This window comes from Brugia malayi (assembly GCF_000002995.4).
Source record: "Brugia malayi strain FR3 genome assembly, contig: Bm_v4_Chr2_contig_001, whole genome shotgun sequence".
Classification (NCBI taxonomy): domain Eukaryota; kingdom Metazoa; phylum Nematoda; class Chromadorea; order Rhabditida; family Onchocercidae; genus Brugia; species Brugia malayi.
In genome coordinates, this window is record NW_025062476.1 from 7,331,554 (window position 1) to 7,351,768 (window position 20,215).

Sequence of the window (20,215 nt, forward strand, 5' to 3'; positions counted from 1 at the left end):
AAAATCCTCAAAAAGTATCCACACTATCATTTTAATTTCATCAAAATAATCCATAGGAATTGGGTTTTTTTCTTGTGCAAAATGCAAATGGAGCTTAATTATTTGGTCTCAATTCATAATATAAATCATTCTCAGTGGTATTAGCAAATTTTATGCATTGAAAATTGGAATATCATTGTTATCACTAAAGTTTTAATTAAAAATTTTAAACCCATCAGTTTCATTCGTCTTTCCTCCATCATATCAGGATCATATTAGAATCAGAATATCATTTAAATCTTTAAATGCAAAATTTTTTACTTAACTAAAATTATTTAGTCTTCTTAATATTGATAATTCTATGATAATAGTTGTGATAGGAATTGCCATGCTATGATATCTTTTGTTGCATTTCTGTTCTGGAATTTAATGAATCATTTAATCATTTTCATGATATTTGTGCAAATTTTTTATCAGCATAAGCTTTCTCATTTGTTTCCAATTTTGGATTAATTCTCTGTTTCAATTCAGATTTATTGAATTTATCATTGAAAAGTTATCTAAAGTTTTTCTAAGTAACGAAGTTTCTGAGTGAAATTTCAAAACTGGCTTTAAAATATTGATTCTAAAAGATAATTGTGAATGGAAACCTTACTCAAATATCTTAATGTATGTTAACTGTTAATTGTTAAGCCACGTAAAACCAGTTGCTAAGTTTTGACTAAAAAAACAGTACTAATTCAATTAAAATTGAATAATTGCAGTATGGAATCACATAAGGCAACTTAAAAGAGAGATAATTTTAGGAGATCATGTAAGTGTTATTAAATTCTTGGTAATTGGAAACATTTTAATTCTCGATAAGATTTACACAAAAAGTTTTGAAAATTAAAGTTTTATTTTGCCTTCTTGAAAAATAGAAAAATTAAGAGTTAAATATGCAATAAAAAAATGCTGCAAATTTTTTTACACATTTGTGTCTCTTTCCTTTCGTCTTTTTTTTTATATCCAACTTATTAAATCAATTAATAACTGTCTTCGCACAAATCATTTCCAGTTTTCTTCATACCATGTTGACAAGCAATTAATTTTTAACTACTGAAGCAATTGTATTTTCAAAAAAAAAAATCCTCATTTTAATGCTTATTTGTTTAATGATTTATTTAAAAAAGAAAAGAATAAGAAATATTTGTAATTTATTATATATTTATGAAACTAACATAAAAGATGTAATGAAAAATACAGCACTTCTTTGAATTTTAAACTACAAATTTTAAGTAAAAATTAATTGATTTTACTTTTAAAAAAGAAAGAAAATGATATGAATGATAAATATACAATGGATTAGAATTCTATACACAACTACAAGCGATAACAGATGTAATCGTAAAATTTCAATAAGAAAAAATATATCCAATTGAAAAAATGGATCAAAATAAAACAATAAAAATTTTTTTGGAGTTTAAAATTATGGTGCAGAATTGAATTCCGGTGGCTCATTACAGCAAATTATTTGATATATATATATATAATAAATGATTACTCGAGTAGTCAGATTTTTTATTTAATTCTGATTAACTATGTAAAAAAATAAAAAATAAAAAATGAACCGAAAGGCATATACTAATAAGGAAATGATAAATTTTTTAAATATTTGATGATAGTAATAAATGATATGCTTATTGAAATCGAATTATTAAGAAACAGATTATTGATTACTGATCAATTATCGAAATATACAATAATAATTGATATGCTGATCAAAATTAAGTTTTTCAAAAGCAGGTTATTAATAACTGCTATCACTTTTATTGCTAAAATTTGAATAATAATGATTAAAATTGGAAATTTGTTTTCTTTTTTAAAATATCAACTAATTGCGATTGTACAAAGCTATTGGAAAAAGAACAAAATAATGAAATGCTATACAATTATGATTTTTTTTTTTTTTTGTTTTGCAATTTGATAGACTAATTATTCATTTTTATTTTTTTAGCGAATAACGAATGTTTTGTATTCTTTCCACTAATTTTTTCCTTCTTTTTTTGTTATTGCTAGTTTGATCGACTAGTTAATTTTTTTCTTTTTCTTTGAAAAAATCAAAGCAAACTAATTACTTTTTTTTTCTTTAAGAATTGCTAGTTTATCTTTTTAGCTTATTATAGATGAAAAAAGAAGAAAAATTACATTTCTGAAATATATTCTGAAACTAATAAAGATATAAGGTGATAAGGATGATGGAAGTAACTGAAAATTGATGAAGACGCATATAGTGATCAGAAATATATCGATTTAGAATTTTAATAATAAAATCTCATTCAATTATCGGAAAATTTATTCAGAGTAATATTGTCAAATAAAAATTTTTGAATTCCTTCAAGCAAAAATATTTACATGTTTATTAGTTAAAAATTAAAAAGGATGTAATTATAATTTGATGTAAATTACAATTGTTTTGCACAATCGCAATCAATATATTCCATATCAACATCTTGCTGCTCAAAAGCAAGTGATGGTGGCAATCCGGTTTCTAAATCAGATGGTGGATGTAAACCACGTCTTAAACGCTGAAAATAGGCTAAAGAAATGTTAAATGATCTCAAAATTAAAGATTTATTTCAAACACTAATTAAACTTGTCTTTTTTTTGAATACAATAATTAATCATAGAGAAGATTTCAATAAGAATGATAATTACAGTAATGTAATTTATCAAGATCAAAAGTTAACATGAAAGTACAATAAAAAAAAACAAACTTCACTGGTGGAACTGTCGAGATTGCTGGAAAAAAGGTAATAGATTGCATACCCTGGTATAACAACCATAGAACAAGAAGATAAAAAAAATCCAAATATTTCAGCCCAAACCGGAAAGCTTTCTCCGGTAGGATACTTTAACGGTTGATATTTGTAAATACAGAAGAAGAACAAAACCTAAAAAATCAATTAATCTTTTTTTTTTTTGATACGAAGGAAAGAATAGAAAAAGAAGCGGCAAAAAGAAACAAGAAATCAAAAATTTCAAATATGAGAAAAAATCCGAACTCTTTTTTTCGAACCTCAACACAAAGTTACGTAATTTTAAAAAGATTGAAAATACTTAATCACTGAAAAGAATATAATACAAAAAGACTATACTGCTAAAAATTAAATAAAAATTTTGCGTAAGTTGTAAAACTTCACATGAATTAAAATACTTGAATTAGTAACATAAAAAATGACATAAATAATGTTTGTTTGTTACAATATGAAATTTACTGAAACTATAATATTTAGTAAGCAAAAAAAGACTTACAGCAGTAACAAACGGTGTAATGAATTTCCAAACAATAATCCAGCATGCCCAAAGTTCTACACCAATCATTTCTTTTAAAGCATTACGTACTTTGTGTGCTCCTAAAAACAGGCCAAAAAATACAAATAAATTGAGTGCAAAAAATAAATAATAATTAATATATAATTCATTAGAATGAAGTACATTAAACATTATCTATTAATTAAATATCATTTAACATATTACTTACCAAATCCCCATGAAAGTCCAGTAACTTCAAAAAATACGACAAATAATAATGCAATACCACTAGCACCATATGCATCAAATAGAGTAAGCCAATATGAGCCAGCCTTTAATTTTATTCTCAATTTATTTTGATCTGATTTTGATTTGATCATTTTCATTCATCTAAGTTTAATTTGACAAACAAATTTATTTATAGTTTACACGCACCAATTTAACTGCTATAGGAATTATGTCTTAGAATATAAATATTATAATTTATCTAAACAATGAAAATGATTCACCCAAAATGGTGTGATTTAGTGTCATTTACCTACAGTATAAACAACGATCTTTACAGTATACGCATATGAAAATCTGCTTAATGCACATATGCTAAGTAAGCATAAATTTATTTGCCACAGGAATCACAATTTACAACATAAATATCAAATATAATAATAAAAATATTGGAATCTAATCTACCTACAGTATGTACACATTGAAATCTTCACAGTAACTATACTAACCTACAGTATAAAATTGGTTTTTCTACAGTATGAGCACAATTCGCCTAAGTATATAAACATAAACAAAAAGGTCTGTTTATTGTATGAAAATCTGTTTAATTTGCAATAGAAGTTGAACTGTTAAGAAGTTTTTTTCTTTTTTGAAAAAGGACTTTTGGAAAACATGAAGATGTCTCAAAATATAAACATATCTTTTTATAATAAAATACAAATATATTGTTTGCAGAGGAATGTTATTATATTAGTATAGAACACCCATTATGAATAATTTTTCCTTTTAAAATATTTCATTAGTTATTTAAAATCTTACGTAAGTAACCATTGGGATGCCAAGAATGAAGAAGAACAGACAAGTAAAAGCAAGTGAAGTTTTCTTGTATTTGCGTAAAAAATGTGGGAAAACATCTTCAAGGGCGGTGTATAAACCTTCCAACATGCAAATCTGAAATTTCATTAAATTGTGCTAATTTTTATTGTTTGAAATATTTACGGTATGGAATGCACTTACAAATTACTAACCTGACTATCTAGGCCAAGGATTGTAATCATCAAGAAGAACAACATGGACCAAAGTTGTTTAAGAGGAAGATTACTGGCTACTTCGGGATATGCTAAGAATGCTAAACCTGGTCCTGTAATGGAATATTAAATTTTATGACTTATCAGTTAAGCTAATGTTACATTTGAATTCGAAAAATTACTCATATAAAAATAAATGGTAGTTCATTGTCATTTTAGCCAAATGATTTGATCGTCTATGTCTCCGATGTGATGCAATTGTTCTTTTAAAATGCTACGAATTTACTTAAATTAATTAGACGAGAAAGATTTGAAACCTGGTTTAACAATTTCAGCAATATTTTTATCAACAATAACCGACATGTAGCCAAGGATGGAAAAAACAACGAAGCCTAAAAAAACACTGTATAATTCAGTTATTATTACTGAATTGCTTACTACTTCAAACATACACTTATCTAGCTTTATAAGAAATCTTTGTAGGCCGGAAAAGAGATTTCAGAATTGTGTTGCATAAGCTAAGGGAAATAGCTTTAGAGCAAAGATAAGGACAAAGTTTAATATTGACAAGAATTATTCCAACGCTGTTAACACTGGCTAAAAGTAATTAAAAGAGTAAATTTATATCTTTCCTATATGAGTGCTTGCTTAGTCATATATATGGAATGAATATGGATTATTTGTTCCTTTCCTTATACTTTTATAATCTAAGCATAGAAAAAATAGAATATTCTAAAAAAAACAAAAAAAAAAACAAAAAAAAAAAACAAAATTCTATCAGATTTACCAGCAATTAAACTTGTAGATCCATTTATGATGCACATAATAAACCCATCTCTGCAAATAATTTTCATTTTTGAAAAAATTGAAAAATTTTTTTCAAAATTGACAATGCATAAATAATGCATAAGTCAAAATTGACAATGCATCAAGCAAAGAATGACGATAAAATTCAAAAAGAAAAAAAAAATTATTAAAAAACTTAGTGACAATAATCTGAATTTTCATTTTTGTGATATTATTGCTAGTTCCTATTACTATTATTATATTTACCTGAAGCAATTATGAGATTTCTTATTATGCGATCCCAGCGCAATCAGTGTCCCGAATCCTACTCCATATGAGTAAAATACCTGAAAATAAGTGAAGGTTGGATATTATATTGCAATATCATTATTTACTAGTTTAATGTTATTGGTTACTATTGATATTATAATTATCACCATTATTATTTATTAATGATATTAATATTATTATTATTTGCTATTGTTATTTGTTATTGCTTATTGTTAATTTTATTCGCTATTGTTGTTATTTATTTTTATTTACCATGCTTATTTTTATCTTTCAAGCAAATCAAAAAATATTTATTGATAGATTATGATTTTTAAAATTTGATGAATAAAAAAATTTATGAAGATTGTCTTCATGGACGGATTATTGGGGAGAAGAAGAGAAAAAAATAAATGAAAAAAAAAAGATGCAAAGAGAGAGAGTACTGATCGTCCATTAAAAAAGAATAACAGGTGGACAAAGATGAACATGAACTATCCATCAAAACAGATGAAAGTGTAAGGTATAATCACAACAGATAATAGCTGTGATACACTGATTGATCTATCAGATATAACTATTTTATTTATGATATTAGCAAACATTTTCAGAATACTTATTCATGTACAACCATTACTGCTATATTAATTGTATTAGATAAATTGTTGCGCTAGGAATAAGATTAAAACTTAGAATAATAGCAAAATAATACTATTAATCCATTTGTATCAGTAACTCATGCTGAAACAATTGCAGTTGCATTCTTATTGTGGAAAATAAAGTTCAACTTTTTGAAATGTTTGAGAAAAGTGATGCCACACTTATGGTTAGCAGAAAAAGTAGGAAAAATAATTCATATAAATTAATTTAAAATACGAGATTATGATGATGAGGATGATGATTTCATTGGATGACAATGGTAATAATGATGGTGATATTGATCACGATAGTGGTAATAATGATGATGATTGCGAGTTATGATGATGTATACCTGAGTGCCAGCATCTTTCCATACCGTAATATCCCATAATTTTGTTGCGTTAGGTGTTAGGTAAAAATAAATGCCAACTTCAGCGCCCGGCAATGTTAAACCACGAACAAGCAAAATTGCCAGCATGAAATACGGTGATAACGCGCAAAAATACACAAACTGCAATAGAAAAAAGTGTTTTTTTTTAAACAATTTAAATGTCTATTCCATTTCCTTAAAAAAAAAAAGAAAAAAATAGATAATCCTTTTTTTTTTTTTTTTTTTTAAATAATGATTCGAAATTGTTGCTAAATTGCTGAAGAGAATGTATAATTCTGAAGCTGAAAAGATGAAGAATATGCGGAAAAAATATATAAATATACATATCAAAGATTTCTCTGAAAATAATCATTGCCAAAATTTATGAACATTTCAAGCGTTAATCAAATTATAATAAGTGCAAGAGGCCAAATTCCTAGTAAGTAATTCTTTGTATAATGAATGAATATTGGATCTGTTAAAAATATTGGAAAAATTGAAGAAAAAGGAAAAAAAACAAGAAGTATAATTGCACCGTAAGACAGACCATAACAATAAGGAAAACTATAATTGTTTATCGTAAGATAGAGTTGTAATCGCTGAAATGCTGAATATTTTGTTTCAAAAATTTTTGAATCACTTACTATACTTTTCAAAAGATTTAAAAATGATAATGAGAACATGTAGTTGAATGTGAATATATATTTAGTTGAACATATAATTTAAAGAATTGATTGAAAGCAAACGTCGCCGTAAATTAGAAGTTCCTAAAGTTATTAGAATCCATTATCCTTCAAGATGAACTTCTGATGAAAATGATTTAGGTGTACCATTTCTTTTTTTCATTTTAAACAAAAACAATTTTGGTGAAGTATATCTATTCACGTGTTACATCTATTCATGTACAAATCAATGATTTGTTATCAAAAAGATACCAAATCTTAATATCAACAATTATTTTTCCTTTATTTCTCTTCTATTTATGATTCAATTAAGCGTCCCAGAATTGTTATTTTGCCCTATGTTTCTATCATTATTAACATTAACACCTTAAAATATATTTTATTGGAATTAGAATATTTCATCCTATTTCCTATAAAAGGAAAAAAAAATTATGATTTTATTGTTAAGAAAAATTTTATAGTGCTCGAGGAGTTTTAAATTCAATTGACGCTCGGCAATATTTCAAACATTCACGAAATTTAAAACTTCAAAATATTCACACACATGCACACATACAGCACGTACATACGTATAAAAAAATGTGACAGCCTATTTTTTTTTTTTTTTTTCAAATTTCGTTTTTACAGCCATAAATTGGTGACGAAGATAGTTGCAGATAAGAAATGAAATGTTGCGATTTCGAAAAATATTTCACTAATTGATAACTATCATTGATCCTTTTTCTTAAATGTAATCACAGGATTTTTATTTTATGATATGTCTTTTATGTCTTCAATTTCATTTTTTTTTTTTTCATAAATGTGATTTTTTTTTTTCTTTTCCAAAAAAACTCAATCTCAAAAGTTACCTGCCATCTTTGGCAAATTGTTTAGAGGATCAATAAATTCGTCGGCTATATATTGTATGCGTGCGTTGAACAATACCGAATGAATGAATGAATGGAATGCTTAGTGTCCAGCAGCTCAGATTGCTTGCTACAAACTGTCCTCTCTTAACTAATTCAAAAAAATTAAAAAAAAAACTTTTTTCTTGTTTGTCAAATTGATCAAATATTCCTATAAAATAAAAAAAAAAAAAAAAAAACTGCTTTAACTATTAGTAAATTTTTCATTTTTGCGTGCTAATTTTTAAACTACCTTACTACTTATTGCTTATTACAACGAACCGTACATTTGTCCTAATTTAATATTCTAGAAATGGAAAAGTACCAGAAAATCAGCAATTGCTTGGCCGAAAAAAATGCAAAATAGGCCATTACGTAATCCTGTGAAACAACTCCGCTGAAAAGTTCGTACATAAATTGAAATTTGTTTAAAATTTTGAGAAAACAGTACTTATTTTGCAGCATATTTTTATTTAATTTAACACCGATCACAAGACCTAAATCATTAAAGATGTAATACAAGCAGAGGGAGAAGAAAATAATATTTTATATTTTTATTATCTATGCCAGATTTCTCTAGTAATATTAATTAATTTCTCTCTTTTTTTTGATCTTGTTTACCTTACGAGCTTGTGTAATGCCTTTCCAAAGTGCGAAGTACACGATGATCCATGACAGTGTCATTATTCCGAGAAGCTCCCATTGAATTCCACCAAAGCTTGATATCGAATCGGTTTGCATCAGCACTCGTCGTCTGCAAAACAAAAAAAGAATTAATTTTTTTTAAGATGCATTTAGCAATTTAAATCAATATTTGGATGCTATCAAAAATATGAAATATTAAATTGAAAAGGAAAAAAAGAAGTAATTTATTAAAATTCTGTTAGCTTGCAGTTGAAATATTTCAACTAACTCCCAGTATTGCTCAACGCTCGTTTCAGTAGTTAAATTATATTTGGACAAATTTGCAATAATTTCAGATATCACTGTTGCATCTTCACGTCCAGTTATGCAAGTTTTATCATTCCTGAGAAAAATTACGAATAAAACTTTAAAGGAAGTTAAATAAATACATGAAAAAAATGCACATACATGTATTTCCATATATTACCTAAAAAAGTTTTAAATAACTAATTAAAAAGATGGAAAAAATGTCCAACATATATCAATCATTCAGCAAAATATAGATTAAAAATATTAAACATATGCATCGAGAAAGGTGATAATAGTAAGACCTATCAAAAAAATACCGTATTCATTACGATGGACAGCGACAAAGTAAATAATAAAAAGTTACCGTATGCACCGGGATAGGTTATGATAAATTATGATAAATTGAACATTCAAAAAGTTACCGTATCCTCCAAGACAGATTACAAAAATACGAATAATGAAAAACGAATAACTTACCACCAGTTGTTGCATGTCTCCCATGGAAAGACTGATGACAACGAATTGATCATATAGAAGATGGACCAACTTGATATAACGCAAAAATATGCGATGCACATAAATGCAATCACAACATTACCGATACCAACACCTGTACAAAGAATCAGATGAAAATATGATAATTACAATTGATTACAATATTAATTTGATTAACCTTTAAATAAGGGACATAAATTCCAAATTTCCATAGCGCCACGTTGTGCATACTGCCCTATTGTAATTTCCATAATAAACACAGGTAATGCGCCAAGTGAGAAAAATATTATGTAAACAACCAAGAATGAACCTGTCAAATTAACAAAAAATCATAAAAACTTTTTTTAATAAACAATTCATCAAATTATTTCACAAATGTTTATTCATTATGTTAAAATTAAACATCAAATTCGATTATCAAAAAATGATTATTGGAATATGAAATAAAATAAAAATAATAAATGATCATCAAAAAAAGAAAGAAAAAATGAAAATAAAAATAAAAGAAAACGAACCACCGCCATTTTTAAAACATAAATATGGAAATCTCCATACATTGCCTAAAAAATTCTCAAATAATTAATTTAAAAAAGGAAAACTGTTTAACATATATTCAGCAAAATAAATATCCCTTTGGTATTTTCTGTAAAAAGTTAGCTGAAAAAATTAATAATTTTATTACATCAATACTGACTTTTCATTCATTTAATACGATAATTGCTCATAAATATGATAACTTAAAATCATGAATAAATAGCAACATTGTTCAAAATAAAAGTATATCTTGGTTTATTTGAAATTCTCCTCCAAATATATATCTGTGACATTTGAAAAATTTTTACTTATTTCGAGATTCTAAAAAAAATTTTAAAAAAAAACCCAAAAAAATTTTTATTTGCTTTTTCTAAAATCACACACTTAACATTATTAATAAATTAATATCTAACTTAGTAATATATCTTTATCTCACTTTTACTCTTTCTTATCAATCTTACCTAATCCAACAGCGTATGCGATCATTGACATGATAAAATCGAGTGGACCCGACCATTGATCTCTTTCTGTTGTCATAGATTTTTTTTTTTTCCTACTTTTATCAGCATTCTCAGGCATCGATTTTTTTTCCTCAAAGCTAATCGACATATCTCTATCTTTTTCATCTGCTTTCAAACCCTCGGTGAGGCTTGTCATACCTGAAAATGATATTTTCTAATTGTTTTGCAGAATAAATAAAAGAAATAATGGAATCAAAATGAAATTACCATCATAAATTAGCATCTAAAATCATTAAAATATGCTGCTTGTCTCTTTTATTATTGATTTCAACAAAATTTGAAACAAATTATTCGTCGCTTTATTGGAAAAAGTTTTTTTTTTATTTGAAAAAAATAATAAAAAGAATATTTTAAAGCAAAAAAAAATTCTTCATATTTGCTTTGCATAATATGCGCTCTAAGAGAGAATGTTTATGCATTTAGTATATTAAAAAAAATAAAAACTTGGATAAATTTCATTTTTTCCTATTCTCTCTCTCCCTCTCTTTCTTCCATTATTGTGAAATAAAAAATTGATAACGCATAAATAATTTCGAAGCGAAATTTTAAACAAAAATTTTATTAAACAACAAAATATGTTAATTTCACCTTTTTTTTGAATCATTTTATAGACTGAGGAAAAAAAGGAAATTTTCCATACTGTAGAAATATTTTGCTAATATTTTCGAAATATAAATTAGTAATAGTTTGAAAGAGAAATTTTAATCATTGTATGAAAGTAAAAATGACAAATTTCATACCCATACATTATTAAAATTGGTATTTTGAAATGTTTTCAGTGGAATGAAAAATTAAAACTGTAAAGAAACGAAGAAATTTCTTGGCGTTTAATCAAATTGCTATTATAGAACATATACATTTTTCCCCATGATCAAATTAAAATGTCATATTGTTGAATTGGACTTATTGAAGTATTTGCAACGCAATCAATTAATGGAAACATTTCCGCAATCATTGACTAATCAAATTACTTCCAATTATCAATGAACATTTAGGATAAGTCATGCAGAATCATATCATTCCATCAAGGTAATTTCAATTAATAAAACGAACTAATGATAAAAGAGTTAAAATTACTGGAAATATTACCAGCGAATACCTATCAAACCTATCAAAGGTATTACGATAGGACAGTTTAAATTTATTAAAAGCACTACGACAGAATAATTATGGCGCTCTAAAAGTGTTGACGTAAGATAATCAAGGTCTCTTAAAAGTACTGCCATAGGGTAATTAGAGTTCATTAAAATCTTGATGATGGAGTTAATTATCCTATTTTTATACTTTTGACAAATCTTATTGTTCTATCGTAAAGCTTCTAGAAAATCTTAACAACCTCATAACAGTTTTACCAAATTTCTATTACAATACTCTTGATAAAATCTTGATTGCTCTTTATTAATGCTTCTAATAAAGTTTAAAGCACTGCATTTTTTCAAAATCAAATATTTGCAAAAAAGGAAAAAATCTACCAGAATTGGTAGAATAGCAATGAAAAAAAAAAAAAGAAAATAAGTAATTTTTATTTTTGAAAAAGAAAAACACAAAGAGCAAGAAACATTTTTTTTTTTTTTTAAAGAAGCCATTGGGTGAAACGTTTGAGCAAATGATTCATTCAAATAATTACAATAAAATTTTTAATTTTATCCTTTTTCTTTGTTCTTTTCTTTGCAAAATATTTTTAAACTATTTGCATAATTAAATAAGTTAAAAATTTTTATAGTAAAACTAAAACACACCAAAAAAAGATGATGGCAAGTTCTTAACGATTAGAACGTAAGAAAATGAGGAAATGAGAAACGATGTATAAAACTGATAATTTAATAATTTGTTAGTGAAATGAGGGAGAGAGAGAGAAAAAAAAAGAGATATCAATAAAAATTTTTTTTTGTAAATAATTTGTATAGAAAAGAAGTAAATAAATAAACCACTGAGAAATGATTTATTTTTTTACAAAAGATCATTTGGAAAATTGAAATTTGAGAAAAATTCATTCGTTTTTATTTAACTAAAATGAGAGAAAAAGAAAGTCTCGTCTTTTGTTTATCAAAATATTTTGATAAAATAATCATTTTTGTCCCAATACAGTTAATAAATTATACTTACAAGTGTGGTTTGGCATTTTTTATTTACGAGTACTTATTATTCTTTTAGAAAAAAATAAAAAATTGGAATAATTTCTATTTTGTATTTTGCACCTTTCATTTGATCAAATATTTGAATGACAGCTAGATTAATATTACAGCTGACAATGGATTTTTAGCAAATTTCTATTGACATAATTTTTACACTGCAAAAGTTCTTTGAGCCAAGAATTGAGCATCTCTAACCTCGAAAACTTCTTAAACTCAAATTAAATTTGTCCTGAAATTGCCTATCATCTCTGATCCTAAACTTTTCTTAAGTTAATGATTGGGTTGAACAACTCTAATCTCAAAATTTCCTTAAGCCGAAAATAAAACATCTCTAGCCTTGAAAGTCGATCAAATACTTTAGCGCTAGGCTTTATCTCATAGTAGTTATATATTAAATTGAGCTTTTTCATATTAGCAAATTGATCTATTTTTACAGTAATATTGTCTAGCAGTTAGGCGGCAAAGATAAGTAAGTAGAGATGAAGGAAAATTTTGCCAGAAATCAAATTCACCTAAGCTCCAAACTTTAAAAACATCTTACGCTTCATAGTTGAACAAAAATAAATTTGCTTTTTTTAGTTTTGTTATGCTTAAAAAAGTTTTTTTTTTTTTTTTCTAGATATATGGAAATAATAGAGCTTAATAAAATGACAAGTATTTTGAAAAATTCGCAAAATGCTTATTTCATCACTAAAATAAAATAAATATTATAATTTGAATTAAATACAACAATTAGAAATTCAACTAATAATAATATTGCATTGTGAGAAAAAATGGAGCAAAATTAATAAGCAATTAAAATTATAATTTTGATTATATTGCTTAACAATAGATAGCTAGAATTAAAATTCGAAGAATGGATATTATTCTAATCATCTATAAACCTTTGAAATAAGAAATAAAATTTAAATCAAAATTTAACATACAATACAGATTAATCGATGGTTTAAAATTTATTATCAACTGAGAATAGAATTCAAATCACTGTTCTGAAACAAGAATAAAGTTAACTATAGAAGGATGATCCAACCAATTTGAAATAGAATTCAAATTATATTTTGAAATAAGAATTAAATTTTAGTCTTTAAAATAATAGCATGTATTCAAAACGAATATATAATCACATATAATTAGTACAAAAAGAACAAAAAAACAGGAAGAACTAAAAAAAATAATAATCCGTAATGCATTTGTACTTTCAAAATGCATCCATCTTTTTCTCCTCCTCTTTCGTCTTAAATTTTGAAAAAAATTTAAACCGCCTAAATTATAGCACTTTATTTTTGAAAATAGCATATATTATTGGAAAAATTTTCATCGAATTATGCCATCGTTGTTGTAGCGCACTGATTTGATCACAACAGATTAAAAGGATCGTTAATAAAAAGAAAGCAAAAAAAGAGGAAAGAAAGAAATAACAATAAATCATATCGATAGAAATGATAAGATCAAAAAGCAAAATATATTTATGGAATGTTTAAATAGTGTCAACAAAATTGTGCCTCATTTTTTCCACAATAACATAATAGTAGTAACAATAATAATGTCAATAATAGCGGTATTAATTATAATAATAATATAAATAAAACAATAATAACAATAAATTCAAAAAAATTTTTTTAAAAAAAGGAAAAAATGAGAACAGAAAAATATATTGCAACAAAAAAGAAAAATTTTTCGGAAATTTTAAAAGAAAAGAGATAAAAAATATATCATTTTTCTATGAAAATGATATATTTATATCAAATGCTTTGCCATTGCTAACAGCCATAAAACGATAAATGAAATTTGGGAAATTATCGTTTTACTTAATAAATTTGTAAGGAGTTAAAAATTTTTTTAAAAATATTTAAAAAATGGTTCTTTAGTAGTGCAGTTGTTTTTGTTTGAGTATGAAAAGAAAGAATGAAAAAAATTTTTTTTAAAGAAAGGATGGAATTATGCAAGAAACAGAGGAAAGAATAAGAAAGAATGAAAGATGAGCAAAAGAGAAAAATATGAAAAACAAAGAAATAAAAATAATTTAAATTATATTAAAGTTATTCAATTATTCCTATAATTAAATTGAAAAGGTATTTTCAATTTAATTTATTTATTCTTTTAGCTTATATATAAGCATAAACAACTCTTATTGTTTTTTTATTATAAAAGTAACTCTTCTTTCTGCTCTCCATTTTGTGCACTTTATTTTCCCTTTCCCTTCTCTCTCTTCCTTTATCTCTCTCGCACTCCTTGTTCCATAAAGTAAAAAGATAGGGTGAGAGGTAAAGAGAAGTAAAGAAAGCGAGAGAGAGAGAGAGAGAGAGAGAGAGGGAGAGAATGAGCAATAATAGATAAATAAATTTGATGACAAAAGTTGAGACGAAACTTACTTGATATGAGTTCAATTGTCGTCATTTCTTCAATTTTATTTTACAAGTTGAATCAAAATATTGCTTAATAGAATGCAATAATTCCAATTACATCCAAATTCAGTCATTGAATGCTGAAAAAAATTAATTTTTCTTTATTTTTTTAAAATTGCACCGGAAATATGCTTTTATTTTTATGAAATACACATAAATTATTATTCTACTTATTTAGAACTAATAACATATTTAGAACTGAATTACATACAATTTAATTATTTACTTGGAATTGAATAATAATCAATTATTGGAAATATGCTTGTGCTGCATCTACGATATTAATGCTAATGTTACTATTGCTATTACCAATATATTAATATTAACAACATTATTTATATTACCATTTCTACCAATTATTATTATCATTATTATTACTTATTACTATTAATATTAACAATATTATTATTTTTATTACTGTTAATTATTACTATTATTGCCTATTACTTACCTAATAGCGAAGTTAAACTTTTTTTCATTTCACTAATAAATGCATCAGATTTAATTTATTATTTTTCTTTTTTTATGATTGAATAAAGCAAATATTAAATATATTTATATAATCTGAAATTTTTTTTATGAATAAATGAATAATAGTAATAGATATAGTAAAGGCAAGAAATATTAGATGTTTAATTTTTTTAATTGGATTTTTTCAAATATCAAAATTCAATTTAGGGAAAAATGGGAAAATTTTTCTGAAATCTGAAATGTTTTTCAATATTCATTTATGCAACTAAGTGAATGATAGATAATATCAAGAACTGATGTGTAATATAGCTTTTCAACAAAACTCTTTCTTCTTTTCATTATGCTTCATTTTTCGTAATTTTCATACTATTTATTGTGAAACGCAATCAGTGAGGCGTAACAAACGCACATGCACACACGCACACACGCACATACACACATACACACACATATATATTTATATACATATATACGTACATGCTTACATACACACAGACGCATACACGAACGAACATACACACGTATTTGTATACATATGATAACTTCCATTTAATCTTTCCTGAGTTCTCAAATTTCAAAATGATGAGCTTCCGGCGCTGCTTTTTTTTTCTTTTTTTTTTATTTAAAAAAGCAAAAAAAAAAAATGCTTGAAAGAAAGAGAATGATGAGAACGAAAAGTTAGTACGAAAAGAAAAAAAGAAAAGATGATGTGATAATTTAATCCAAAAATAAAACAAAAATTTTTGTATTGAATATGTAAGTGTAAACATTTATCTCATAATGTGTAACATAATAACACTGGCATAAATGAATAAACAATTATTAATTGTAAGAATATTATTAATGAAATATTAAATCATTTGACAGTCAGCATCTCATATATAAGTTATTTATATTGTAAATAATATTGTTATTGTCATATATATAAATGTAATGTATTTAGAAGCGCAAAAATGTTTGTTTATTTAATAAATATTAATACTAATGAAGGTTATTGGTGATAAATTTTAAAATATCTAAAAAAGTTACATCATATGAGAGTTGTTAGATATATAAATAATATTTTCTTTCTCTTTTGTTTTCAGCATTTATTTGAAATCGAAATGTATAAAGAATTTAAAAAAAAAGAAAAATGTGTTTAATTTTATTATTGCCTTAAAATCATAACATTATGTAGGTAAACACTTTACACCTTCTAACAAACAACTAACAATGAATTTTCTATATGCAAATATTTATATTGGAAAAATTTGTGTAAAATCAACAAAAAAAACATTATTGAATGGAATATTGAAAAGGAGGAGAGAGAGAGAGAAAAAAAAAGATGACAAAAGAAAATGAAAAGTGTTACAGTAAGTTTATTTAAAGCATATAAGTTCATTTGAGTGCTATAAGAGCAAAAAAAAAGGAAAAAAAAAATAAAAAAGGAGGAAAAAGAAAAATGGAAGAAAAGATTGACATTGAAATCCAGTTCTCGTTTTTTTTTTTTTCTGTTTAATTCCATTAAAAATGCAAAAATTGATCAAATTCCCTTTTACTCCCTTTCTTTTTTATTTAAATAGTAAGTTTATTTAAGTGGTAAATTGAACATATATTATTTAATCAAATACTGGAGGAAAAAAAGAGAAGAAAAAAAGAAAGAAAAAATAAGAGGAAAAGGTGAAAAAAAATTATTAAAATTTGATTATTTAATTTTCTTTTATTTGTTACAAAAAAAGAAAAAGGCAAAAAAAGCAGAAAATCATATTTTTGATTAAAATTTGTTAATTTGAATTGAATGGAGTAAAAAGAAAAGGTGAAGAAAAAAGAAATGTGAATAAAAATTTACTTTCTATATACAGCAAATTGACTGATGAAAAAGGTTGAAATCTTCACAACAAAAAGAAAGACAATTTTTAGTCTTTTTTTTTCTAGTTCATGAAATTTTCTTATAATTTATGTGAAAGGAAAAAAAAAATTTTTTCACATTTAATGGATAATTTAAATTTAAGGCATAAGTAGCAAATAGTACAAGTGATTATAACATTTAAGTAATGATAGCATAAGTCCTCTTGAAAAAAGCCAAGAAAGCTAAATAACATATATGACTCTTTTAAATGTGTGCTTAATAATGGCCAATCATTCCTTCCTTTATACTTTGCAAAACAAATTTGATAAAATATTATATCTGACCGAAAAAATAAATAAATAAAAGTGATGTAAGGAAAAAGGAGTGAACGCGTATGATATAGGTGAAATACTAACGAGGACTAAAAATATTTTTAAAGAGCCAAATTAATTTTCAAATTTCATATTTATGGTACAAAAAATTATTGTACATGATAAATTTGTTGTCGGTTGGAAATAAAAAACTCTAATAACAGTAATAATTTTAAAAATTTTGAAGATCGTTATTTTATTATAATTGCTCTGTCTCATCTTTATCATCACTTTTTTTCACTTCTCAAAGTTTCAGCATATTGTTATGATTGAATTATTCTTTTTGCAAAGTAAGCGAGCTGCGGTGTTTCACTTGAGGCAATTAGATTGAACTAAAAAAATTCAATGAAGGAATGAAAATTTAATGACAAAGGAAAAAGTTACAATAAATGGAGAGAGAGGACGAGAGGGACAATACTACCTATTAATGAAGTGGAAATTTTCAATTAAAAAATAAAAATAAATTATGTGCTCAAAAAAATATTTTACGTCCCATCAAAAGTTTTTTTTTTGCATTATTTTTCAAATCATAGCCAATTTTTTTATTTTTGTTTTTTGAGAAAAAAAAAAATAAAAAGTGTATCATCGAAAAAATGAAATTGAATGAAAGAAAAGAAAAAAAAGAACAAACAAATGCTAGAAATGATCGTTTGATTGATACAGCTATGAATGTGTGAAGTAAAAAATAAAAAATAAAGATGATAAGAAAAAAGAGAAATAAAAAAAATGAAAAGTACAAAAGTGAAATATAATCATTGAGATAGAGAAATGATAAAAAGATAAGATCGACAATAAAAAAACTGAATTTATTTCACAGCCAAAAAAAAAATGCATGAAATTTTGAATAATATTTTATGAAAATTGAATTTTCTTCCAAAAAAAAAAATAGTTAGAAATTGACAAGATTTTTAAACAGTTCATCTATATAAATTTATCATTGAAACAAATTAAAATTTCTGCTTTGGTGTATCATCTACTACTGTTTGTGCCATTCAAATAAAAAAATGATAAGATGAATATGAATGCCAAACAAACAATTTCTACTATAGTGCCTCTCATCAATGTCACCATTTCAACAACTGAAAATGTGATTGCTAAAAAAATGAATGAAAAACTAGATGAATTATCAATATTTTTACCAACTGTTGAATTTCTGTAAAAAATTTTTGCAAATAGAAATTTCTTATATAATTAACAATTATGATGTTTTTGTTTTCTTTTTGATAAGAAATAAATAAAGTTATTTTTTACTTATTTTATTCAACATATATGAAATATTTCAAAAAAATTGTCTTAAAGTTAGAAATAGAAAAAAAATGTTTAAAAATTAACCCTAAATAATTATTAATCTCGTTTCTTTCGGTTATCTTTTTTTATCGTTTATTTTTGCACAATTTTAATCAATTAAAGTAATTGAACAAAAATATCACAACGATAATTATGCTTAAATATATCGTTTTTATTTTTCTTTTCTTTTTTTGTATTATCAAATTTAATAAACACTATCATTAAGAAATTCATTATTCTTTTATTAGACAAAAATTAATGTAAAGTAAAAACAAAATTAAAGAATTAGTATTAATTTGTATATACATCCTCAAATTTTACTTACTTTTAGCAACAATAAATTCCATAATCTCTAATAATCAGAATAAATTCTATATTTATTCAATTATTTTTGATCTTATTTTATGGGCATTTTTTTTTTTTTTTTTTTTTTTTTGTATTAACAACATTATTATTTACTCAACTAATGTGATAATCAATTGTTACAATCAATTATTATATTTAATAGAAGAAAAACAATTGTTATATTTAATAGAAAAATGATAATTTGGATATTAAAATAAATAATGGATTAAGCCTTTAAAGCGCCAATTTTCATTGAATTCATTTTAGTGCTAAATAATTTCATGAATTGGTGATTGCCCTAATTACTAATTACAGTCCATTGATATTATAGCACTTTATCATCCACATATGCAGTTTTTAGTATTTGAAATAAAAATTTTTAATACCAATCAGGAAGAAATGTTGTGAAACATTGGGCAAAACTAGATATGAAATGCAAAAATAAAAAAAAATAAATTAGAAAAGAAATTATATATTTTTTTAAAATTTTGTTACTGTTAGCATGCCAATAATGCGCGTTACACTTTTAATGCATATTGATTGCTTTTAGTTTCTTATTATATTAAAAAAGAGAAAATGAAATTTGAAAACTGATTTTTTTTTTGCTCACAAATATGAGCAAAATAGATTTACTGTCATAAAGTCTAACTGAACTGAAAATAATTAAAATAATAAATATAAAGTCTAACTGAATTGAAAATAATTAAAATAATAAATAACAAAGGATACAAAGCA

At 24.7% G+C, this 20,215-nt stretch overlaps 1 protein-coding gene across 2 annotated transcripts; it reads right to left on the reverse strand.

The window, feature by feature from the left end:
* Positions 1-2,423: 2,423 nt before the first annotated feature.
* Bma-snf-3 lies at positions 2,424-15,170 on the reverse strand (the record flags this gene model as incomplete). Of its 2 annotated transcripts, XM_043078774.1 has the most annotated exons (18): positions 2,424-2,546; positions 2,736-2,912; positions 3,274-3,374; positions 3,503-3,605; positions 4,318-4,449; positions 4,527-4,639; positions 4,844-4,918; positions 5,314-5,363; positions 5,580-5,659; positions 6,571-6,729; positions 8,481-8,552; positions 8,777-8,909; positions 9,069-9,182; positions 9,566-9,698; positions 9,762-9,893; positions 10,099-10,143; positions 10,579-10,776; positions 15,146-15,170. In XM_043078774.1, the coding sequence occupies 18 exons, from the start codon at positions 15,168-15,170 to the stop codon at positions 2,424-2,426; spliced, it is 1,965 nt and encodes a 654-aa protein (XP_042934708.1). The 2 variants fall into 2 exon arrangements, with proteins under 2 accessions (XP_042934708.1, XP_042934707.1); XM_043078773.1 differs by lacking the exon at positions 8,481-8,552.
* Between the last annotated feature and the right edge of the window lie 5,045 nt (positions 15,171-20,215).